General features: G+C 40.2%; 1 protein-coding gene across 2 annotated transcripts in view; it reads right to left on the bottom strand.

Annotated features, from left to right (window-relative positions):
• The window catches only part of PLOD2 (procollagen-lysine,2-oxoglutarate 5-dioxygenase 2), a 175,869-nt gene that overhangs the window by 42,016 nt on the left and 106,491 nt on the right, over positions 1-27,362 (bottom strand). For both annotated transcript variants that reach the window (XM_040349105.1, XM_040349106.1), the window contains exons 6-8: positions 24,548-24,611; positions 18,115-18,212; positions 6,944-7,045 (exon numbers count right to left, since the gene is read on the bottom strand). In XM_040349105.1, coding sequence (XP_040205039.1) covers positions 6,944-7,045; positions 18,115-18,212; positions 24,548-24,611 — 264 coding nt within the window. The remainder of the gene's footprint in view (positions 1-6,943; positions 7,046-18,114; positions 18,213-24,547; positions 24,612-27,362) is intronic.

Below are 27,362 nucleotides of genomic sequence, written 5' to 3'. Positions count from 1 at the left end.
CATGCAAATCTGTCAGTATCAGCTTGCTCGTACCTCATAAGAGGAAGCAGATACATTCTGAATTGGCAGTAGACACTGGGAGAAGATCTCTAGACTGCTGTCACAGTGGGTATCGGGGGGCGGTGCATTAATAACATGTAATTAATGCACCACCCCCAATACTCACTGTGACAGCAGACCAGAGTTCTCCCCGTGTCTACTGCCACAATCAAAAAAAAATAAAAAAAAAAAAATATGGGTGAAACATGTTATGAAAGGTCAACATGTCCTTTACATTTTGGGCAATTCCTGCTGAATTTAGGTATTCTAGCAGTGATGGCTGTGGAGATCTTCAATCCTTGCTGTTAGCATGGATAGGAAAATCAGTGTTTAGGTATTCAATCAGCCACTGCCGATTATGACAGTGAGGTTAGCTGGAGCAGCTGGAGAAGCCATTGTCAATCACCTAGCTGGAGCAGCCCTGTCCTGCCTAAGACAAGGGAAGAGGAGAACAGAGCATGGCTTTTCTGGAGTATGCACACATGGGTTGTAACACTCACAAGCTAGATCAGTCTGCTAAGTGCTTTCACCAGAATTAAGGAAGTACAAACTGAAAGAATCACCAGAATTCTACATACTATAATGATTTTACAGCTTCCAAACAGCACATATAAAACAGACAATTTTAGGGGGCCTCTAAAAAAGTGTTTTGGTTAACTGACACTTTCAGTACATGTGGTGCAGCTTACAGTTTTGTGCGCTGCTCACAGCTCTTCATAATAAAACAGAATTTACTGCATTGTGCACCCTGTAGTTATTTACTGTATATGGTCAATCAGGCACAATTGTATGCATCGTACATGTGCACTGCCAAAAAATGTATTAGCTTTTGTATCGTTCATTTTTTGGGTCATTCGTTATGATCGAAGTTCGTTATTTCGAATAAATTTCCGAAAATCTGAAAACCCAAAGAACAAAACCCCCAAAAAGAACGAAACCCCCAAAGAACGAAACCCCCAAAGAACGAAACCCCCAAAGAACGAAACCCCCAAAGAACGAAACCCCCAAAGAACGAAACCCCCAAAGAACGAAACCCCCAAAGAACGAAACCCCCAAAGAACGAAACCCCCAAATCACCAATAGTGATTACTATTAAATTATATGTATTGGAATTTCCCTTTAAATTTGGCTGTTGAACGTAACAAATATGAATTTATCAGATGTTATCGACAATAACGAATACCCTATTTTAATGAATTGAACGTTACAAATTAAGGATAAATATATATTTTTTATTTTTATTAAATGTGTTACGTTCCATTTGTTTAAATTTGGCATTCGTTATTTCGGATTATTCTTAACTTCGGATATATTCGTATTCATCACGTTCACCGACAGACAAATTTGAAAGGAAATTCCAATACCTATAATTTAATAGTTATTAGTTATTTCAGACTTTCAGGTTTTCTAAATTTTCATTCTTTTTTTCAGATCTTCTAATTTTTGAATTTCCAAATTTTCGATTTTCAGATTTTCGAATTTCGGAATAATTTGTTAAACAGGTTTTGGTCGATTCAAATATTTTCGAATTGACGCATTTTTTTTTTTAAATGAGTGAGTTTAAAAAAATAATTTGGAACAAAATGAATAAGACTTGTCTAAATTGTACAAGAAATGTACCAATTACGGAGCTGCAGAAACAGTTATTAATGCCATATGGAGCCAAGTAAGATATTATGTACGGATGGATACATTCATAGGAAGTTACAGTACAAAATTAATATGCTCATTGTTTCACATTCAATATCCCTACCCGGATCCAATTATATTAGCTTGAACTGTATTTTTAGGGTAGAAATACTGTGATCTTCTATGACATATAATTTCTTTAAAGATGTTTATCTTTAAAGTATAACCAAGAGCAAAACTTTTGTTAGTTTTGGATAGAGTGGAATTGGATTAGAATACCTGTCAGATTTTTATTGTGGTCTGTGCTCCAGTTAGGGAGATCCCCCCTCTCTGTGTGTCATGTTTACTGTTATCATTCAAAGTAAAATAAAATCCAAAATTTTGGGTTGTCCCCAGAATTTTTTATATTGCGGACACTAGTTCTGGTGACCTGGGGGTCCCCAAGGGATTCCTTTAAAGTGATACTAGAGTCTAATTTTATTTATTTTTTGTTAAAGACAAACACGTTATACTTGCCTGCTCTGTGCAGTGGTTTTGCACAGAGCTATCCAGATCCTCCTTTTCTCTGGTCCCTCCCTCCTAGTGGGTGCCACCACCTCAAGCAGCTTGATATGGGGGAACCCGAGCCAAGCCACAGCTCTGTGTGTCCATTCAGTCACAGAGCCATGGCCCAGCCTTACCCCAATGATGCTTTGCTGCTGTCTTAGCCAATGTGGAGGGTTGTCCCAGACAGTCAGTCTCTTGTGCAACATCACTGGATGGAGATGGGGCTCAGGTAAGTATTAGGGGGGCTGCTGCACACAAAAGGCATTTGGTCTTAATGCATAGAATGCATTAAGATACAAAAAAATCTGACTTTACAACCCAGTTTAATTTGCAGGGATCTCCTCACTTCCTGTTTTGGCTACGGGGCAGGAAGTGAAGGTAAATCTCGGGAATGGGACACAGATGGCAAAAAAACTGACAGGGGTCATAACCTTCCTTTACTCTATTGCCTATAGTTCTACTTTAAGCTTTATTGATTGACCCAAAGCAACTTTTTACTTGCCCAAGTTAGGTCTGAGATCCACAGCAAATGAAAATGGAAAGCCCCTCAGATTTTCTACATACCAGAAAGCCATTGTGCACTGTACTGAAGGATGTGGAGGGAAATACATGCTTGGACTCTAGATGGAGAACTTTGGAGCTGGAAACACCTGACTTCAGGAATTCATATAGCTCTTCACAAGAGAACATAAAGTGCATGCAGGCACCTCTGACTTTAAATTCTTCTCTTAAATTTATTACAGATTAAAGGCAGACAAGAGGAGTTTGTTTTTAGGATATTTCCTGCTCTGTAAATTAAATTTTTATATAATATAGTTACACAAACCTACATATTTATTTTGTACATTATAAATGCCTTGCGTTCCCCCGTATTGCTCTTGGTTATATTTTTACGGAAAACTGGTTTCAACTTGCCGAGATTTTCTTTCAGTTTTGCAATGTTTATATCAAGCCCGTGCTGTAATTTACTGTTCCCATTTGTCAGCCATCCAAAGCAAATCACAGATTCGGATACAGTTGTTTTCCTTTTGTTTACCAGTCTGGAAACAGTCTTCCAAAGTGACACATATAATCAATATCTAAACATAAACACACTTATCTTTCATGGTTCAAACCATTCACGCTTGTGCCAGAAGGGAAATCCGTTGTGCCAAATTGTATTGTTTTTTTATTCAGAACGGCTCCCGTTCCGTTTTAATCTGAGATTTATATGGTTCTCCTATGTCATTTTATAAGCCCAGAAGTAACTGACAGGACCAAATTAAAATCAGACACGTAAGCCATGTCTCCAGAACTATGTGACAGGAAACCAAGAAGTGAACACTGTGAAATACAAAACAACTTAATACAAGGCGAGACCCAGACTGTATATTCCCCAAAAAAACAACAGTATGACCGAGGGAGAAAGTGGAACATCTGTGAAGGTTTATTTCCAGCACATCATACTTTTCCACATTAGGAATTGTCAAAGCATGTTTATTCTAGACATAATACTATAAATGACAAAATACAGCCACAGACTTAACATGCTGAGTCTTCATTCACTGCTCATTCAGAAACTGACCTTCTGGATTTTAACTGGAGTTCTATGTTTTCATTAAGGGTGGGGTTATATAAACTGGATGACATCTATTTTCTTTCAAAACATAGAAATGCTGAAAATGGCTCTGAATAAATGGTGCCCAGTGCGATTACTTCACAGGTTATGTAATGCACTCCATATAACTTCCCCTCTAAAAAAAATATAATTGGTAGCTCTGTTGAGAATGACATACCTGATACAGTGATGAATGCATATCATAGATATTCTGTGGAGAATGACATGTTTTAATGTGAAGAACTAGGGATATGCTTTACTGTCCTAAGTTCGATTTGTATAGAGCTCAGAACACTTCAAAGAATTTTGGATGCCAAATCTGAATCCCATTTAAATCAACAGGAGGCAGGTCTGTCCGTCAAATAAAAAAAAAAAAAAAAGGCAATTTTCTGGCCTATAAGCAGGCATATAAAACAAAAGAAGAAGAAGACATAGGGTGGGCACTGCACTGGGAAAAAATAATAATATTCGATTTGACCAGGAGCAGTGATTTATAAATACTAACAGTGACATGTTAAGAATGCTCAATTCCTTTAAATAACATGCTTGGGGGTTTCCCCAATCCTGCTTGTGAAGTGCTGCAGCAGCACTGACATTTACAAAAGGAAAAAAGGGTTTACAATTTCTGGCAAATGGCACATCCTACAGTAGAGTAAAAATAATTGCACATAGACCAATGCCAAAAATGCATACCAGACCCTCATGAAAAAAAGAGGATACCATGAGCATGTAGCATGCAGCCTGGATGACCAGGAAAGGAGAGGGGACCATCAGCAGGTACCTTCCCACAAACCATACCAGGTCCCATTCCACCATAGGTCTCCTCCTGGCAAAGCACCTTGTCCCCATATTGATAAGGACAAAAGCCTCTTCCCCACAACCCTGGCTGATGGTGGAGGGGGTCCGCAGGTAAAGGACTTGGAATTTGGAGGCCACCATTGATAAAAAGGGATCCCTTAGATACCACCCTACATGTGAATGGGGAACATAGCACCCATTTAAATAAAAAATAACCAACAATGTAAACTATAAATAAAGACACCAAAATGTTTGACATGTTCTTTACCAAAACAAATCCCAAAAAACTGTCCCTTTGTAAATCCATCATCAATCACAATACCCACCAACTCGCTGAAGAAAAACCCACAGATGACCTGGCGCACCCATCCCAAATGGTACTCCCAGCCAGGTAACAGCTCCTTTAATTGTCATCAGTTTATAAAAGGACAGGGTTGGGATGCAGGTTACTGATATTACTGACCAAATATGGCCATGGCATATTTCGGCACTGCCATTACCTAAATGTGGCCAGTGGCCAAATTTGGGCAGTGAAGGCAATGCTATCCCTGCCTTTTTAGGTGACAGGGATTTCTGGTGACATTAGTGGTTTCTCGGGATGTAGCAAGTGCAAGCACCTGTGGCATCCTTAGCAATACTGAAAGAAGGATGCGGTCATCTATAAAAAGAGATAGAAATACTGCTTCTATATATGATTTTTGGCACCCATCAAACAGGGGCCGGGGGGGGTGGAGTTCAGGCATTCGTCTCAACAGAAAAGTTAAATCCCAATCTAGGTTTGGACTGAACCCGATGGCGAAGATTTTACATCAAAAGGAACCAAGTACAACAAAAACTAGCAGACCAAAACCCGCAGGGGTCAAAGTATTGCCTATGCTGCTAAAACAGCATCCTAAAGGACAAAACGGCAATCGGGATAGTATTATTAAAGTATTATTTATTTGAGGAGGGAGCGGGATGCTGACACACACAGCTCAGCTTGGGAACAGATGCCCCATCAGATGCTAGCTTGCCGAGGGGGCACTTGGAACAGAGCAGATGCAGAGAGCGATGGTGGGGAACTCTAAAAGAGAAGGTAAAGGACTGCTCTTTGCAATACCATTAAACAGCACAGAAAATATAATATCTTTTTTATTTTAATAAAAAATAAATAAAAGAAGAAGAGGCTTTACAATCACTTTACGTAGGAAGCAAAAAAAAAAAAAAATACTTATGTTCTGCAAGGGGGCAAGACTATTCACCAACCATGAACTACACACCAACAATGAGCCATCTGATTATTATTAGTAATATAAATGTTCTGCTACTTCTCAAGAGACCAGCTCGCCAACACCTTCCAATTAGGTCAAGTTTCTTTTTTCTTGGAAATCTACTTATCGGGTATCTTTTTATTACCCTTTTCTTACAAGAATCTTCCAAAAAATATTATATTGCATCTCTGAAATGCATTGTATGGTATGTTGTTTCTATGATTTTTACTGAAAAAATTCTTTGGATCTGAAGATGTAGGTGTGACTCTTCAGATTTTGGAAAATTCATGGGAGTAGTATAATGGCTCCCCCCCCCCCCCAATTACTTCACCCAAGAATTGCAAGCATCCAAATTGTTTGCTAGATGTTTGGCACCATCTATGTTAGGACATTAACGAAAGTCAGTATCTATTTCTGGGAAGATGATGCACACAGAAGACACAATCCTGTAAACTGCAGAAGAAAAAAAAAATGGATCACACTAAAATGGTTTGGTTGTTTTACAATTTATTTACAAAGATCAAGCTCCCTGTTGCATTTTTCGTGATTCCCTGCCAAAAAAAAAAATATACTGGCTGATTAGCCAGACCTTGGGAGGCTGTGCCCATGGAGGAGCACAAGAACTTTAATTATAAAATACAATCTTTGAAAAAAGTTTTGATTTGTCAATGCAGGCGTGTAGAGTCACTGATAGTTTACAGTCACTGTTTAAAATGCAGACTGGCAGTCCTATCTGTACTGTAAACATTATGGAAAGCTTGTTAGCAATAGAAGCCGTCATGGCATCAGAGAACACCTGGCTGGCACAAATGGCAGCAGTTAAGAAACCTGGCCGAAAGCAGATCTGCTCCAGGAAGAACTTGCAGTTACAATAGGGATTATTGTAGAGCAAGAAACTATCAAGGCACAATGAACAATGTTATCATTTATAAGGAAACAGCGATGCCTATTTAAGGGAATCCAGGACATACTTGTACAGTCTGCTTCAGTTACTGAGGGTGTTGTGGTTGTATACTCAAAAATTGAAGGATTAAGTGAGCCTAGGCTCATGTTGAGCGATCTGTATAGAAAATATCATACTCACATCAACTGTTGATAAATCAATGGTGTCTAAATCACAATTTCGACATTTGATTTCAGGTGTCCACAAATCAGGAACATAATTTCCAAAGTAGTTTAGCTGAACCTGTAGAGAAGAAAAAAAAATGCAGACTACAGGTTAGTAAATAATGTGCAGTACAAAAAAACAGGGATGTGCGGTCAGGGGAGACATCCATGAACATAAAAAAAAAAAAATTGAACTTCGATGATCGACCCACTTAACCACTTCCTTCCCTGCCCATAGTCATCTGACGTCCACAGATAGGATCTCCCATTCTGGGTAGGCGTCATTCAACGTATTCTGCTTCCCGGCGGTATTGGGCGCGCATGGCTGTGTCACAGAGAACCAATGCGTGTGCCCAGCACCCACGATCGCTTGTGACAGAGAAGGAACGTGTATCTGTGTGTGTAAAACACACAGATCCACGTCCTGTCAGGGGAGAGGAGACAGATCATGTGTTCCTAGTATATAGGAACACAGATCGGTCTCCTCCCCTAGTCAGTCCCAATCCCCCACAGTTGGAATGACTCCCTAGGTAACACATTTAACCCCTTGAGCGCCCCCTAGTGGTAACCACTTCCCTGCCAGTGACATTTACACAGTAACCAGTGCATATTTATAGAATTGATTGCTGTATAAGTGTCAATGGTCCCACAATAGTGTCAAAAGTGTCTCCGATATTTCTGCCACAATCTTGATAAAAAAAATCATAGATCACCGCAATTAATAGTAAAAATAAATAAAAAATAATAATAATAATAAATGCCATACATCAATAACCAATTTTGTAGGTGCTATAACTTTTGCACAAACCAATCAATATACGCTTATTGCGATTTTTTTTTACCAAAAATATGAATACATATCGGCCTAAACTGAGAAAAAAAATTGTTTTAAAAAAATTGGGGATATTTAGATTTTTTTGTAGGATATTTATATATTTTTTTTACTTTTTGCTATTATAAATAGCAAAGAGTAAAAAACATAATTGTGTTTTTTTTTTTCCAAAAGTGACGCTCTTGTTTTTATAGCGCAAAGAAAAAACCCACATAGGTGATCAAATTTCACCAAAAGAGAGCTCCAATTGTGGGAAAAAAAATGAATTTCATGTGGGTACAGTGTTGCATGACCAGGCAATTGTCATTCAAAATGTTACAGCGCTGAAAATTTTTCTGGGCAGAAAGGGGGTGAAAATGCCCTGTATTGACTGGTTAAACAGAGATGCCAGTTTAAATACAAGCTGACACACACAGTTTGCAGCAGAGGTTGAGCTCATAGTGCCTCTCCTCACTTTTTGTCAGAGGCACGGAGCTCAATGGACAGCTTGGAGTCTTGGACCAATGGTAAGGTACCATTAGCCCCAGCTGTCCAATAAAAATGCTGCAGTGGAGGCATGCCTCTCACTACAGTGTCATAGAAGGGGCATGTGTCTAAAGGGAAAATGCTCCCTTCCAGCCTTCCAACTACAAGGAAGAAACAACATGTGATTATGTGTATAAGATTTACCCACAATCCCATGTTTTCTTCACACAGTTAAGAGGGAGAATGAGAATCTGCTGCCTGCTGAAAAAGTACTGTTTTAATCAAGCTATATCTTATATTATGTTACATGACAGTCATTTAATATTTATACATTTGCTGTGAAATTACTGGTTTGAAGTTTTAATTTTAATGGTCAGTAATTTGTCCATTAAGCCAACCGTGTACAGTTTCTGAAAATTACCTTAAAAACAATATATATCTAGTGCTAGAATAATTGCTCTCACTCCAACATTTGCGGCGTATGTAACCTGTGTGTATCTGGCTCTGATACTAGCCAGCTGACTTCACTGCACATCCCTAGTACAAAACATAAATTTATAGTAAGCTACACTATAAAAAAAAGAAAAAACAAAGCCCTCTGCAGCTACACCAGTCATGCTAAGCAGCGAAGTATTTTGAGACATAAAACAGAGGAAAAGAAGTGTTAAGTAATGTTTGCACTTTGATACACTCTTTTATAGATATTTGCTTTAAAAGGTGTCAGTATGAACACCGTAAAGCAGGTGTTCCAATGCTGTTGTAAAGGAAATGACAACTGTCAAAGACATTAAATACCCTGTAAAGTTCCTTTATAGGAGGTTGCTGGGTAATTTACAAATTGTTAAAGCCAGCCCTGATTTGCCATGGAAATAATGACATCAACTTTTTGCCCGATTAAAGTTCAACTTCTGGCAGATACAACAGACTCTGTAGGCAGTAAAGCTTACCTACATGTATGGCATGACGCAAGCAGTGTTAGTAACTACCGTATTTATCAGCGTATAACGCGCACCCTAACTTTAAGAGGGAAGTTTCAGGAAAAAATCTTTACACAGCCCCCTTTACTGTCTATTTTTAGGGTAAAAAAGTGAGTGTTATACGCCAATAAATACAGTAAATAAAACTTTGTATCAGCCACTTGCAGTCCCTGTACAGTAGAACTCAGACTTGGAGAGGCAGACCCCACAAAAGACAATCAGTTGTGCTGTAGTGCTAATGCGCGAGCAATGAACATGCCGATAGGAGTAAAAAGCAGAGTGACAGAGATAAACTCCTCAGTTTTCTGTTTCTTTCATTGTCCAGCCAGAGGCTCTGGGTGGGGGAAAGACCTGAAGTGTTACCGAACTGCATCAGAGAAAAAAAACGGGTATCCTCCCTGCCAGACAAAGGCTGTGTGATTTAGCCATGCTGTATAAGGCAGGCCATAGATTATGCAATTTTCTTTCCTGCAAGCACAGATTGCTCTATTCACCAATCAATACAGTCAGTGTTGATGGTGAGAATCCTTCCTGTGGAGCCATTGTATTCTTCTGGCGGGTGGGGTGCACAGGTATCCATCCCTGTGGGAAAATACAGTGGTTATTGCTAGCGGCTATAGCTGCTGGCATTAATGGTGTGTACGGATCCTACATGCTGGCCACACCCAAGTTGATCAATGGATTGACTTGGGGACAATCAGCCTAACCATGGATGGTTCGAATCTTTGGTGGTCCCTGCTGAACTGGCCAAAATTCCAACTTTCATTGGCCAGCCTTAAGTGGTTGTATAGTCACATCCATTAGATTATTTTATCCTCTCTGCTTTAGGAACATATTAAACGCAGTGTGTGCGTTTTTTTTATTTATTTTTTCCGATAAAGCTAAATACCTTCTTTGACCAGCTCTGCAGTGTGGTCACAAGTCCTTCCCCTGCTCTCCTTGATCCAATTAGTATAGTGGGAGGGGCTGAGATCACACAGAAAAGCTAGGCAAAGATGGCATTTAGCTTTATAATAAAAATTATAATTGATATATTATATACACACACACACACACATTGTATTTAATGTGTTCCTGAAACCGAGGCTAAAAGTATATACTGTAACACATTACTTTACAAGCACTTTACCAAGGGGGAGGAGCAGCTGCCACATAGTATTTAGTAAGGGCAGAAGGAGAGGGGAGGGGCGGAGAGGAGATTGAGTTCACACACAGACTATGAAAATGCCAAGGAGAGAGGGAGAGGGGAGATGCAGAGACCCTGAATAGCTCAGGATGGATGAGGCAGGTAAACTGACCATGCCATCAGGGATTAGCAGCCATAAGAGTGGACAGTACACACAGAGAAACATAGGAACAGGTGGGAGCAACCAGGTATTGTTCAACATTGAAAGGGACAATTTACATGGCAAAATCACTGTGCTATCTTTCTTGCCTTCAAGGGATAAGATATTTTTTTTTTTTAGGATTACAACTACTTTATATTTCAAAATTGGACTGACAGGAATCTAGCAGGTGAAACTACAATAAATGTTTATCGGTTTGCCTGGAGTTCAGCTTTAAAGGAGTTGTACGCATGCACATGATTTAGAGCTCTGTTTGCAGAGCTTAGAACAGGGGTCTTCAAACTACGGCCCTCCAGTTGTTCAGGAACTACAATTTCCATCATGCCTAGTCATGTCTAAATGGGATGTGTAGTTCTACAACAGCTGGAGGGCCGTAGTTTGAGGATCCCTGGCTTAGGTGGTTTCCACTTTAAACAGCCTTTGTTTAAGTAACATGTATGTGTCCTGTGTAGCTTCAGTTATCCCAAAAAACAATTGTAGTCATGAGTAATCAGGGCACCAAAGAATGACAGCTCATTGGTGGTCTTGTGGTACTGACATTTTTTAATTGAAATGTAAAAAAAAAAAAAAAAAACTGTCTGAATCCCATATTTTTTTTTTAATTGCATATCTTGTCCACTACAAGGTCAGTGTAGTGGACAAGATATGCAATTTAAAAAAAAAAAATGTGCACTTTTTACAAAAAACAACATGTTTCCGCTAGTCTGTCGCTGGGTTTGCCTATGTCATTTGTGGGCATTTGACCTCAGCAGAAGGATGGTCAGGAGTGCACACATCCGACAGAAGTTCTATGTGTGTGTCTCATCTGGAAGCAATCAGTCAGTTGCGGTCCAAGGTTTTTTTTCCATTAATGTGGCGATAACTAAGACTTATTCAGGCAGGATTACACAGCAGACTAAAACCATCATTCACAGACACATATCATTTGAAGAGTCCACTGCACAAATCAGTGAACACACATCAATCATTGTGTCTTGTACAAGCTTACACAAGTTGATCATTACTGGGTCAGATCAGTGCAGCAGAAAAAAGGGGGAGAGCAGTTGCTGATTTTTAGCCAACTATAGGAAAATTTATAAAAAACGCTTGATCTTAAAATGATATATTTTTTACATTAAAGTATCTCCTTTCCACAGAGCCTGCTGCCGTATTTCAGTCTGTGACTATCCTCTTTCAGCCACACTAAAAAGTTGAATCCGATTTTGCATTTGTATTCACATTAGCCTGATCTTAAATTTGTGTTTAAAATGCTATACTTTTAAACTGATTTTTTATTATAATAAAAACAATATTTTCGCCAGAAACATTGTATACATGACACTCTACCCATTACCCTACCTGTGCATTTCATTATGAGCTTTGTAAAGAGAGACCACAGCAAAAGCTGTTTACCTTCAGAACGTCGCTCTCTAACTGAAAGTTTGAATGAAACTGTACTGGGCAGCTTGAAGGCTCCCTTTATATCAGATTTTTATTTATTTTGTTATATTATAATGCACAAATTCCAGAATCAAAGCTGAATTGCATATATATATATTTCTGCTAAAAACACACAAAATCATTAGTGAATACAAACACTTACACAGTCCCTGCTCAATCTAAAAGATACAACTGTGATCCCGCGTACACACGATCATTATTCGGCATGAAGAGAACGTTGTTTTTCAAAAACGTCATTTAAAATGATCGTGTGTGGGCTACACATCATTTTTCAGGTTCTGAAAAACGACAAGAAAAAAAAAATTCGAACATGCTGCATTTTTAAACGTTGTTTTAAACAATGTCGTTTTTCGGGTTGTAAAAAAAGATTGTGTGTGGGCTAAAACAACGTAAAATACCCGCGCATGCTCAGAAGCAAGTTATGAGATGGGAGCGCTCGTTCTGGTAAAACTACCGTTCATAATGGAGTAAGCACATTCATCACGCTGTAACAGACAAAAAAGCGCAAATCGTCTTACTAACACGGAATGAGCTCAAGCAGCCCAAAGGCGAATGAAACTTCCCCTTTATAGTGCCGTTGTACGTGTTGTATGTCACCGCGCTTCGCTAGATAATTTTTTAAAAACGATGGTGTGTAGGCAACGTTGTTTTAACGATGAAGTTGGGAAAACTTCGTTTTTTTCATGCTGAAAAATTATCATGTGTACGCGGCATAAGGATGCGTGGGTGAAAGAGGTGTTGGGGCTTATTCACATGTATAGTGCAAATTTATTTTTTATGTGGCTGGAGTTGTGTGCAGGTAGCCTATGTTATGCTATTGGGATGCAGCAGCTGCATAAACACAACTCCAGGCCCTCATTCAACAGGCGTGTGTGTTCAGGTGTACGGCCCCTGGACACAAACAAATGGGATTGATTTACTAAAACTAAGGAATGCAAGATCTGGTGCAGCTGTGCATGGAAGCCAATCAGCTTTTAACTTCAGCTTGTTCAATTAAGCTTTGACAATAAAACCTGGAAGCCGATTGGTTTCTATGCACAGCTGCATTTTGCACTCTTCAGTTATACTAAAACAACCCCATTGTGTATTCAGGGCTAATTACCAGCGCTGCACACCTGTCAAATTAGGACCTACGGCTGTGTTCGTATAGCCCATGTCCCAATGGAGTAACAAGCAGCTCCAGAAGCATGAAGAAACAGCTCATTCACACTGTATGGGTCAGAATCTGTGTGAATGAGCCCCTTTTTCTTTTTTATATAAAAAAAAAAAAAAAAACGCAATTTTATTTTTATATACTTTTTAGAATCTTTTGAATTTTCTTCTTACAATTTACTGGTCATTCTGCCAGTAACATACTTCCTGCCCTAAGGTTACAATGCTCAATAAGACCCCTTTCCTTTAGATTTAACAAAACTATGTAGTGCAAGGGCCTGCCTGTCCCCCGTTCCACAAAGCGTCCATTTTCCTTCCAGGTATCGCGGCGGGAGCTGCCAGTCATGGCACGCTCTCTCCTTTAGAAATGGCACGATCGCCATTTCTAAAGTGCGCCCGTATCTTTTTAACTATTTCCTAAACCGTGGAGGTTTAGGAGATATTTAGAGCACCTACAGGTAAGCCTTAATCTAACCTGTAGGTAAAAGTGGTTGTACAACCACTTTAAGGTTTGACCTCATATTATACGATTTTGGTAAATATGAAGGGAAAAAAAAAAAAAAAAAAAAAAATCTACAGAAAATTGTATCCAGCATTACTGTTTCATATCTATGGAGAAGCGGTGTTGTCACCCTAGGGCAGGACTACAGAACACCTTCACTCTTTTTCCTATGCCATAGGGGAAGGTGTGTCACAGAGATGATCTGGGCAGGGCTGATAATATTTAATTGAACACTGCAGTGTGCAGAGGAAGTTACAATTGAGTTTCTGGTAGGATCAAGAGGTATTTTTTTTTGCACTTCCAGTGGAAATATTACAAAAACTTTTTAAAAGATATATTTAAACACATCAGAAGTGTCAAGCAAGTAACTCTGTTGTTAGGGTTTGAATACACCTTTTACTAACAGCATGGGCATTCCTCAACATCAGGGGTCTCCAAACTTTCTGAATAAAAGGGCCAGTTTACTGTTCTTCAGACTTTAGGGGGTCCGGACTGAAGTAAAAAAAATGTCCCAGCATCCATGGGAGTAAACAATGCCCCATCATTGGTTTTAGTGGGAGTAATAGCCCTTCATTGTTGGCATCAGTGGAAGGAATAGTGCACTATTGTTGGTGTCAATGAGAAAAATAGTGCCTCATTGTTGATATTAGTGGGAGGAATAGCCAGTGGTGTATTTAGGTTTTGTGCCGCCCTAGGCCTGTCTAAACTCGTGCACTCCCTAATTTAAATATGACCCACCCCTTCCTGTCAAGGCTACACCCCTTGTTGTTAAAGACCTGCCCTTCCCTTACCCTTACTCTATCCAAAATGAAAAAAAAAAGTGTTCCTATAGTTCTACTTTAGGCCCAAAATTCTGATAATTTTATGGAGAGGACTAAAAAGATATAACCATGCCGATGGTGCAGCAGAAAATATGTAGCACAGTGAGGAAGGTTTGTGGTCCAGGATGATAGGACAGTCAAAATTAGAAGCTCCGCCCCCCCTACAGTTGCGGGATGCTTGCCTCTCTGCCCATTTCGCCCCATAAGACTGGTGCTACACTAATAGCGCAAGCCGGCGGGGACTCTTTCCGTGCTGCCCCCCTGCAACGTGTTGGCCTAGGCCAGGATACAGCCCTGGGAATAGCACCTTATCATTGGTGTCTGTAGGAAAAATAGTGCCCCACCACTGGTGTCAGTGGGACGAATGGTGCCCCATCCTTGGTATAAGTTGTGCATGGAATAGTGCCCCAAGGGCCGGATAGAGGCCAGTAAAGGGCCACAGGCCCCAGGGCCGCAGTTTGGAGACCACTGCTCAACATAGTTAAAACACGATCAGAAATAAAACCTAAACATCGATCTTTAAAAAGGAAGAGACAATTTAATTCCATTAAATTAAAAAGTGCAAGCGAACCATGGCTGGGACTTATAATTGGAGGGATTTTGCAATCCCACCATGAATCATCCATTTCTGTTGCATTTAGTTGGTGTTCCATGTGATATGCTGGAATTAACTGCCTACTCCATCTCCCACTCTAACCATGTACCGATAAGGACATCTGCTGTAAAACTCAACATACGCAGCCTCTTACACGTCCTCGGTTACCACATCTTCTTGCTGCTACACTTCTAACACTACCATAATACCTTATTAGTTTATGCCTAGGGACTATAAAAAAAAATTACGAAGTCTGATGATGAGACCAAAAACCACAATGTTAGCAGGAAAAGAAGCAAATGCTTTCCAGATGACATCAGCCTATCACAGTCTGGCCCGTCTCTTGTAAGACAGTTTTTCCTCCTTTCATACAATTTCCTTCTTTCCGTGCTACTTGACTAAACTCATGTGGGAATTCAGAAGCATCTGAACAGACATTTAACCCAGCAAAGCATTAGCAGGGCCCACACAACCCAGACATGGGCATCAGAGGTCAGAGAATTATGAATGTGAAGTCAGACTTCCTTCACATACATAATCTCCCTTCAAAGTCGAGACTGAAAACCAATTCTAAAATAACTGGTGAGTCACTCAGCAAAAAGGAAGGTTTTTATGACAGCGGGTTTCCAAAAGGAGTATACATCTAGCGCAGTATTGGATTTCATATGCACAAGAACAACGAACATCACGGTTCAATCGGTTCTTGGGGGGGTGGTTTACTGTAGACATTGTATTACAAAAAATGCAAAGAGTGTAACAAATTAAACATGACAAATTATTTTTTCATAGATCCTAAACAAAACGTAAAACTGCAGATGTTTCCTGGATACGTTTCAAATACAAGTATTGACTGGAACTGCAGTCTGCTCACATCATTTGTAATAAAAAATATCTTTGCCATTCTGAAGCTTCCCTCCAACCACTTTGCATATTATTTTATATATATTATGATTCTGTGCTTGCCAAATATGCTGCATGAAATCTCTCTCCACTGAGGCTGCAGTCTGTGGGCAGCTGAAGCTGCTGCCTGTTCACTTCCTGGATTTACACAGAGGCACACATCCATCTCTACAGCTCTCATTGGCCCTCTTATGACTCATCCCCCCCTCTCTTCCTGTGAAAATCTCACAAGAGTAAGAGAGAGATGTGTGTGATGTCATAAGCCTAGGCTAATGACCAAACAGGAAGTGGTCTGTATAAGGTATTTACTGGCAGAAAAAAAATGTTTTACTATCCAAAATTAAACAAACAAGGGCGGAGAATTTAATAGATGGAAAGTTGAAAAAATTAATAAAGGACCACTTTAAATACATTAAAGTAGGGTGACCAGACATCCCCAGTTTCAGGGGACATCCCCCTGATTGAGGACACTGTCCCCGGACCCAGATTGGATTTAATAGGGGGCAGCCAATTTCAAAGACACTCAGTGCAGAATTAAAATAAAACAATTTGAATTACACCCCCCCCCCCCCCGCTCGGCCTTGCCTACTAGCATAGGGGGGTTGTATTTTTCCCATTATCTGTGCCCCTTTCTGATGATCATGTGCTGGTCGGAGCGGAGGGAATATATCTTAAGTTTCGAGTGCATGCCCATTCAGCTTCGCTCGCATGTTCTTCTGCCTTGGCTCAAATCCCGGCCAGCCACCTGCCTATCTCCTTGCATTCCCTGGCGGAGTGATCTTCCTCCGCTCCCCATCCAGTATTAGCCGGGGCCCGAAAAGTATAACTTGAGAGGCTGTGAGGCGGGCGGCGACGGGCAGAGAGTCGCTGATTGCCGCCATTACTAGTAAAGAAAAAATATGTCCCCGGATTTAATTTAAAAAATATGGTCACCTTACATTAAAGGCGATGTGGAAAAGTTATTATGCAACTGACTACACCTCTAATACAGTACTGACTGCAGACTAACAACTGCCATAAATATGAAAATAATAAAGCATCACATCATAAAAAAAAACTATTAAATGCCGTATCACATGATGTTCGTATTCACTCACTATGAGATTCATTCTCTATTCTGTAAAAAACATGGATTGATCATGCTGCTATCGCCACCTTCTGTTCAGCTAGGGATTGTGCACATGCTCAGTGAGTTTCCTTGCTGAGAATTTCCTCCCTGTCACATTTGAGCAGCCCATGTGACCATAAAGTCACACGTGTAGGTGTATTTACAGTGGTAAATAACAGCCCACTCCCTCCCTCTTTATCCGTGCCCATTAACCAGCTAAACACAATGGGGGTGGGATATTACATGTGGATTGATGGAGGTTTTACCTCCCTTTTAATTCTAAGAGGCAGGCTGGAAGAGCTTGACAGTTTGATGTCATTGCCAAAAAATAATAAAGATTTGATTTCAAATATATATCTGTATGACCATTTAAAACCGTTTATTGAGATTATTTGTTTTTGCTTTGTATTCCAAAAGGCTATTTTTTTCTTTGAACATGTGACTGGCAGCAGAGGACTAGAAGCTCCTCCTGCTTAGGTTGTTTCCCTACAGACAGACTTGGAAATAGCTGGGCCATATGACGGCTGTATATTGATTAGGAAAAGGGTACTCTTATTTGTTTCAGATTAAAATTTTAGACATTTTCCCCTCAGTGCATTTATTTTCATGAGTTATACAGCTGGCCCCCTTTGTTTGGCATCAGTAAGTGAAGTTTTCTTGTTAGACGCTTGCAATGTATCCTGGCTTAATCTGATGGAAAGGTCAAAATGTACTTTGCACAGTAACTGAATATGGGTACATGTTTCACAGACAAGGAAAAATCATAAATTTTATCTTTTTTATTTATATTGCAGGAAAAGAAGATTTTTTTTTTACGGCAACATCTAACAGCTCAAGCAACTTGATTTATCCAATATAGATTTGGATTTTTATTTTTTTTGTGTTTTTTTCTTGCAATACTGTATTCTAAAAAAAACTGGTAGACAGGTACGTAGTAATCAGATCAAGAATTATTAAACAAATGTAGTTACTAGCCTTCTAGCTGTATACATATTTTTACTGTACTGTACCTTGGTAGGGCCGTTTCCATGTATTAAAATTGGAAATGTCTCATACTGGGTATTCTGTGCTCTGGCTCTTGGACCATCAAAGTATACTGAAACCTCATCTGTAATACACAATAAAAGCATTAATACATTGATAATAAACAGGCAAGAACATTATATGAACAGACTAATCCTACATGAGGCTTGGTTCACCCGGTTGTGGTGCGTTCTCACCCAATTACTGTATATATTTTTTTTAGTGCTGTCAGTTAAACGCGCTATTAACGGCGTTAACGCAAACCCATGTTAACGCCGTCAATTTTTTTATCGCGCGATTAACGAGGCGGCGTTCGGGGGTTATACCGGGATGATGCCTGCAGCCGCAGGCATCATCCCGGTACCGTTGTTTAGAGCGGGCGATCGGCTATCCAAACATAACAACCGATGCGGCTAAAAGCCGCTCGGTTGTTATGCCTGAGGAGCGGGAGGGGACACCCCCCCTCCTGCCTCCTTTCGCCGCTCTGACCGGGCCTCCCGTCCCACCGGGAGACCCGATCCTAGATCCGCCGCCTTCTGTGTCCAGGTTGGAGACTGACACTAAGCCGTAAGCGGCTTTGATTCAGTCTCCGCATTGAAACCACGGAAGCGGCGTCATGACGTCACTTCCAGGTTTCTCGGCTGCCAATGGCGCCGGATTTAAAAAAGTACACAGTATTCAGAATCGCCGTTTTCGGCGATCTGAATACTTTGAAGTGCAAAGGAGGGCTCGGAGGTCTTTTAGACCCCCGATCCCTCCATAAAGAGTACCTGTCACCACCTATTGCTGTCACAAGGGATGTTTACATTCCTTGTGACAGCAATAAAAGTGTTCAAAATGTAAAAAAATAAAAAAACACAATTTAATATTATAAAAAAAATAAAAATAAATGAGAAAACAAAAAAAAAAATGTTTTAAAGGGTGAACCTCCTTAATCGCGCGATTAATCGTGAGTTAACTATGACATTAATGCGATTAATCGCAATTAAAAATTTTAATCGCTTGACAGCACTAATTTTTTTTTATGCATTTGTTTATGTTTAGTAGTATGCCGACATCTAGTGGTAGTTTTAAGCCACTGCAACTGTATCACCGAGATTTTGATTCTCCCTCCTTCCCTCCTGTTTAGTGCTAGTTAGTTTAATACTTTAATACTAGCTAGACTCTATTAGACTTGTCTATGTTCCCTCAGTCGGTGTTAGTACTTCGCAGAGAAAAGGCTTAGGAAAGTCATGGTCTTCTTACACTTCAAAAGACTGGGAAAACATAATCTGTACTGCGATTAGCTGAACTAAAAATTGTGTTGTGTTCAACATTGTTGGCTTATTGAAGAGTTAAAGTGGCTGTAAAGTCCAGTTTCTGAGTTATACCTACAGGAAAGTCTATAATAAGGCTTACATGTAGGTACAATAAATATCCCAAAAAACAAGCACAGTTGAGAAAGGTTTACTTTAGTAGCAGCTGGTGACATCACCGACGCATGCGCACTGCGGCACCGTGGCATGCAGTCCATTGAGAGAACTGTGCCACGGCCACGATTCCCGTGTGAATGCACAAGAGTGAAGTTTCTGTGGTTGGCCATTCAAATGGCTAAAGCCTGCAAACCTGGAAGGAAGACCAAGTGAAGACTGAAGCCCCGGCAATGGTGACAGCGCTCTGCTGAAGGGCTGCATTTTAAGGCAAGTCTGACTTAATGTGCTAGTACGTGGGGGCATACTACTGTTTCCCCGATATAAGACCTACCCTGGAAATAAGACCTAGCGTCATTTTCCAGGAGGGCTGCAATATAAGCCCTACCCCGAAAATAACCCCAATTTAAAATGCTTGTAAAATCCTATAATCCACTTTATTACAGTAGTATTTATTGTGAAATGTGTGTGTTTCTGTAATATAATTCAGAGGCGGAGAGTTTTACTGGGTCACAGAAGGGCAGAGCGGCGCTATAACAGGTATTTGGCACAATTATATTACAGAAACGCACACAATGTACATTATATACTACTGTAAGAGTGGAAAATTGTTAATACAGTCCCTTGAAAAAGTATTCATACCCCTTGCATTTTTCCATTTGTTACAACCAAAAACGTAAATGTATTTTATTGGGATTTTATGTGAAAGACTAATAATTTACAAATAAAATATCTGAAAAGTGTGGTGTGCATTTGTATTCAGCCCCCTTTATTCTGATACCCATAACTAAAACCCAGTGAAGCCAATTGGCTTCAGAAGTCACTTAATTCGTAAATAGAGTCCACCTGTGTGTAATTTAATCTCAGTCTAAATACAGCTGTTCTGTGAAGCCCTCAGGTGGTTTGTTACAGAATCTTAGTGAAAAACAGCATCATCAAGGCCAGGGAACACACCAGACAGATCAGGGATAGTTGTGGAGAAGTTTAAAGCAGGGTTAGGTTATAAAAAAAAATATCCCAAACTTTGAACATCTCACGGAGCATTGTTCAATCCATCATACGAAAATTGAAAGAATATGGCACAACTGCAAACCTACCAAGACATGGCCCTCCACCTAAACGGACAGCAGCCAAGAGGCCCATGGTAACTCTGGAGGTGTCGCAGACCAAAATTGAACTTTGAGGTCCAAAAGCAAAATGCTGTGTGTGGCGGAAAACGAACGCTGCACATAACCCTGAGCACACACTCCCCACTGTGAAACAGAGGTGGCAGCATCATGTTGTGGGGATGCTTTTCTTCAGCAGGGAAGCTGGATGGAGCCAAATACAGGGCAATTTTAGAAGAAAACATGTTCGAGTCTGCAAAAGACTTGGGAGGAGGTACACCTTCCAGCTGGACAATGACCCTAAACATACAGCCAGAGCTACAATGGAATGGCTTAGATCAAAGCTTATTTACGTGTTAGAATGGCTCAGTCAAAGTCCAGACCAAAATCTAATTGAGAATCTGTGGCAAGACTTGAGAATTGCTGCTCACAGATGTTCTCCATCCAATCTGACAGTGTGAGCTATTTTGCAAAGAAGAATGGGCAAAAATGTCACGCTATATGTACAAAGGTGGTAGAGACATACCCAAAAAGACTTGCAGATGTAATTGCAGTGAAAGGTGGTTCTACAAAGTATTGACTGAATACAAATGCATGCCACACTTTTTAGATATTTGTAAAAAAAAAAATTGAATTGAGTTTCTTCCACTTCACAATTGGGTTCCACTTTGTGTTGGTCCCTCGTATAAAATCTCAATAAAAAACATTTATGTTTTTGGTTGCAACGTGAAAAAAATATGTGTATTTTAAGGGGTATGAAAACCGTTTCAAAGCACTGTAATTATACATTTCCTTGACCCAGTTTTTTTTTTTTTTAATTAAAAAAAATGATATATTTAGGACAGCACAGTATAGCATATAAGGAATTCCTGACCAGGTATGAGAATGGTTTGAAGGGTTGAGGACATTATTTAATTGTTACCTATGTTTGTAACCTACACATGGTAATGGACTCAAGAGTTTGTGCATCTTATGGCGAAAACAAGCTTTTTGACAGAGATTAGCAAAGTTCTGGTCCGGGTCCTGAAACATGGATGCTTTGTAGAGCTTTAGGTGGGATAACACCTCCATTCCCAAGTCTACATCTTAGGCTGCCCCTGAACGCTCTTCTATGTTATCTTATCAGTACATATACACAGGGTCATTTATAGTAGTTTCTAGGCAGTTAAGTTTAAAAGAATTTTTTGGAAAGCAAAAAAAAAAAAAAAAAATGGTGTTCAGGACGGATGTGCAGAGGCATTTGAAACGCCAAATGCCTGTAACAGCTTGTAAATACAGTAAATCGCGTTTAGCCACGCTTCGTTTACAGGCTTTTTATTTTTTAAATGGTTAAATTAATTAAAACGCGGCTAAACGCGGCATGTAAACATAGAAAAACAGACGTTTTTAAACATGTGTTACCATCTGCCAAGTTAAATAGTTCAGGAGAGGTTGTAAAACGTCCTGTGTACATTAAGCCTTAGAAGGTAGCCAGTCCTTCCAGATTGTGCAACTGTGCACATGTCCTATTGTTTAGGAGCTAACCGAGGCTCAGGGCTCCTTCCTCTCCAGGAGGCAGCTGTGAGACAAAATTAGTGAAAAAAATTAATGGATTCCCACATCTACACAAGTGAGGGGGATGGAGGAATCCCCACCGCTGTGCTATTGTATTTTGACTGCACCGCAGTCAAAATAAACTGATTAGCGCAGCAGCCGAGGCGCTGATTGAATAAAAACGTTTCCAACATTCCCGTTCGAGAGATGTAGATCTAATGATTGACTTCTCTAGAGCAAGAGTGGCCATAGATGGATCCATCTTTCAATCCATCTATGGCCAGCTCTATTTCACCAGGTCAACGTCTACATGGATAGTATGTCTGGTGACAGACTGGTGGACCTAAGAGATCACATTAGCCAGGAGACTACACAAGTTCTTGTTGTTTGAATGGACAATAAACCATGCTGTAAAGAATGCTTTTAAAAGAATTGTGAACTGTGGACTGCCCCAGCTCCCCCCTCTACTTAACTTTTCTATTTGAAGTTAGGCATTTACTCCATGCTCTTGAAACACCCTTTCATCATTTAGCGCAGGTTTCCCAGGCCACCCCTCTCTTGACAAGCAAGGTATGGAACGCCACACAGAAACCGTTAAGGGTATCCTCTTTTACTATATATACACACACTATGATTTGGCACAATGGCCTCTTTCCAAAGATTTGCAAAGTACAGGGAAGGATGGAGTTTACACCCTGTCCCATCTTTATGAAAATTGGTCTCGAAGTTCTATGCACAACTAACCAACGAATTTGCAATTAACCCCAAATGGTTTTATATGTTACTTCAGCTGAGACAAACCATATAGGTACAACCAAACCTGGCCTTCCACTCTTTTTCCCATATGCATACAATTGGTATTGTTTGGGCATTCTCTACGAAAGGCTTGATCTCAGCCACATGTGTTTTTTATTGAATATCCCACTAGTTTGCAGAACACACTGGGAGAAGGACATAGGGCCCCGCTCAGGTAACATTTGGGATAATTTTTTACAATCACGCAAATCAGAAATGCTCTCCTTCTCAGAAATTTACCTAGGCCTTCATTATACTCAGGGTATACAGAACCCCTAAATTTGTTCACACCACAGGGATGTGAGAAAACCCCTGTTGTGATAAGGGATCCTGCAGTATGACAACACCCTCAACCTTTTGTGGCGATTTCCCAGGTTGAAGAGGTATTGGGCAAAAGGTATTTCTCAAGCTCCAGGTCTAAATACTGGATATTTTGAAATTCTATTTCCTTCACTGTTGGATTGGTCACTTTTTATTTATTTTTGTCTCCTGCCCTGCATGGCTGTTTATTTCTATGTTAACTTGCAGAAACTCCTTTTAAAGTGATATTTTTAAAGATAATTAAAAATAAACATACATGTTATACTTGCCTGCTTTGTGCAATGGTTTTGTACAGAGCAGCCCTGATCCTCCTTTTCTCAGAGTGTCCCTATAACAAGCCGCTTGCTATAGGGGCACTTGTATGTGCTCCCTCCTAAACCCTGCTCTGTGCATCCATAAAGACACACGCTCTGCCCAGCCCCCTCCTCACTGGCTGTGAAAGACAGCAATGGGAACCAATGGCTCCCGCTGATTTCTCTCAAGACAATGAGGGGGCAGAGAGAGAAGATGCTCTAGTGCACACTGATGGATTGCAAATCGGGCTTGGGTAAGTATTGGGGGGGGGGGGGGGCTGCGGAGGGAGCTGCATACTGAAGTTTTTTTACCTTCATGCATAGAATGTTGTGCATGGACAGTATGAAAAGGTCCATGTCCATTTCCTATAATCCTCTGCACAGCAGCATTCAAATTAGGCAACAATGACCCCCAGACATGTGCCAAAAAAGACATACTTTGGGTCTTTTTATACAGGCTACAGATGCAAATACCACAATAGAGCCAGGGAAAGTAGAATGTTCTTCAACTATTAGGTTGCATGAGCAACACAGTTCCTATTTCAGAAATGTCACAAAACAGACTGTCATCATAATAACAAACTTTGAAACGACGGGGTTCACATTTCTACTTCTCAAAGCTTCTTGGAAAATCATTGTTAAATTGCCAATAATTTTTGTCCTAGTTCTACAATGGCAAGTAGTCCAAATTCACTGTTGGGCAAGAAGCCCATCAAAACCATAGTGTTCATGTAATTTTGAGCACATTTGGGCCATTTTATTAGCAGTTTGTTAGCAGTTTGTTTATGATCTACAAACAGCTGTATACATTTCATCCTGTTGGAGAAGTATACACCAGAGTTTATACATCATGCGCTCAATTCATCAAGTTACTGTAATACTTTATTGGCTCAATATAGCATTTTTTTTCTAAATATTTAGCTGAAGTGAAATAAAAGTATAAAAAAAAACAAAAAAACTTACCAACTGCTCCATTTAGATTTTGGAAAATCTGAGATTTGTGATCCAGTGTAATGTTTATACGTTCCTGTACAGAGAGCGAAAAAAAGGAAAACACAATCTTAAAAATGGACATTGTTCTTTTTAATCCACTGTAATAAAGCATTTTTCTTTAGAAATTAGATGCAACTAAAACCTTGAAAAAGAAAAAATATATGCCAACGTTAAAGTGATAATAAACCCTCCATTTTTTTAATTACTAGTAATATAGGGTACTTTCACAACAAATTGCAAGGCATTCTGAGCCTTCTAAAAAATAAAAAAATAAATGATAGCCTAGCAGTAAGCACCCGCTATTTTCTGGACAGCTTAATTCTTAGGCCAAGTTTATGATAATGCACACCCACTTTTTCAGTGGACTGCCCTACACAAACAAGCAAAATAAGGTCCTGACATTTTAAAAATCATGCCTCCCCCAAATGCACAATACTTGATGCACATGTTCACAAACAAATGGGGTTTAGCCTGGATCAACCAAATGTCTTACATAAAAAGTAATACTAGTATATCTAGAAACAGTTCACTGAAAAAATTCCAGCTTCATCCACAAAGGATGCAGTTCTGATGGTCAAGCGCATATAACAAAGTGAGAGAACATAGTTCTCTCAAAGAAGACCAATACCAGAACAATCTGAAAGAAAACAATGACTTTTATTAAGTAGAAAACAACACACAGCAAAAAAATTGAAAAAGAGGTGGCAGATAAATAGAGTGGTTACATAATTAAAAATGAATGGGCTCTGAGGAAAACAGCGCTCATTGCCTGTCGAAACACATCGGTGACGTCGCAAGTCACACGGGAATCACCAGCTGATACTCTGAGGGTATTGCCCGTCTCCACTACACGCTTCCGACGGAAACTTTTCTGGCTGCCAGCCCACACGTGGAGCTATCAGCACGGCACAAATTGCACAGTGGATAAGCTGTCTCCTGTTGTTTGCGCGGTGTACAGCTCATTGCGAGCCCCGCTCCCTGCTATGAGAATCGTGGGGTATTGAGACCCTTTATACAAAGGAGGACTGCAACTGAGGATCTGGTGAGAATATTTACTTCCATCTACCGCTCCTTACAATGGATGCATGAGCCTGATCTTATGCAATAGTCTCCCCCACATATGTTGCCTTGTTATACACATGCCTCACAGAAGTTCTCTGCACAGCCAACTGTACCCGATTGTGTGGTGGACTCTTTGAAACAGTGCATATCTGCCTAAACCACTAATGTGACACTCTATGGATCATACTGAAGTATTACTGTCATTGTGATTGGCAAGCACCCTTTTCTAATTTGCAACAGCCATACCCTCACACATCCACCCAGCCAATACCAGCATTCAGGAGTCACTTCTTTGAACAACAGCACATAAAGTTCATTGGAATCCCTTTCTTACAGGACTGTATGAGTTACCTTTCCAGCCCACATCTCTTTATTAGTCCCTGGGGTGGCCCTTTGACCTGTGCTTTATTATCATAGTGCTTGAATTAGTTGTGTATGGTGATTGGGTTATGCATGATTGATGCGCAGCTGTGATTCCCCTGATTTTTAAATTACTTGACAACGTTGTCTTTTTTAATTGTGTAACCACTATTTATCTGCCACCTCTTTTTCAAGTTTTTTGCTGTGTGTTTTCTACTTAAAGCGGAGTTCCACCCAAAAATGGAACTTCCGCTTATCCCACTCCTCACCCCCTTACATGCCACATTTGGCATGTAATTTTTTTGGGGGGGAGTGGGGGCTTCAGGAGAAGGGGACTTCCTGTCCCACTTCCTCCTTCCGCCGAGGGACTGCAAAGGCGATTAAGCTTAATCGCCTTTTGGCAGCCCCTCCCTGTAGGCGATCGCCTAGGACACGTGACAGGTCCTAGGCGATCGCCTGTCCAATCAAACAGCGCCGCGCCGCACGCGCAAAGGGTGCCCGGCCGTGAAGCCGAAAGCTGTCACGGCCGGGTGCCCACAGTGACAATGAAGACGCCGGCCGGGGAGGGGAGGAGCGGAGCCCCGGCCGGCGCGTCGCTGGAACGCCGGAGCATGTAAGTGTCTGTTTATTAAAAGCCTTTTAATAAACATAAATATTGGCTGGAACTCCCCTTTAACAAAATTCATTGTTTCTTTCAGAGTGTTCTGGTATTGGTCTTCTTCGAGAGAACTATATTCTCTCACTTTGTTGTTTGATGCACATGTTAGCAAGATGCTTGGGAGATTCCACAAAGAATGAATGGCACCGCTGCACATCTACAAAAGGGGCAGCTTGCTTTTGTGTGTTGCGCGAAAGCGTACAATTGTGCGCGTACTCCTGCAACACACTGGTGTGAACAAAGCCTTGGAAAAAAAGGACTAAACAGCCCATCTGTTAAGATACTCAAACCTTTTTATATAAACACGCTTAATGGTCTACAGAATTGTACTTTTTGGATAAATTACTAGATGAAAAGAATACTTGTAAAATTATTGATTTACTGTTATCTATTCCAACTTCTATGAAGTTAATAAATTGAAAAGGGACATCACACTCTAGAATGCCAAAAAGGGCAACACATGTTAAATATCAGGGAAATAAAACTGAGTCATACTTTGGCAGCCATTACAGAAAAGCTTTTTAATTTTATACCTTATTTTCGTCCACATTTATCATACTAAACCCACAGACAAGTATGTGTTTTCAATTCTCTCTCACACATAAAAAGAAACATTATGTCAAACTGAAGATAATATATTTTACAGGTGTGCACACTACTGAAAAACACTGGCTATAGTAAAACTAATCCAACATACGGACATTT

This window comes from Rana temporaria, chromosome 4, assembly GCF_905171775.1.
Source record: "Rana temporaria chromosome 4, aRanTem1.1, whole genome shotgun sequence".
Lineage (NCBI taxonomy): Eukaryota > Metazoa > Chordata > Amphibia > Anura > Ranidae > Rana > Rana temporaria.
The sequence above is the reverse complement of the archived record's forward strand: the minus strand, read 5'-3'. Positions and strand labels throughout refer to the sequence as shown.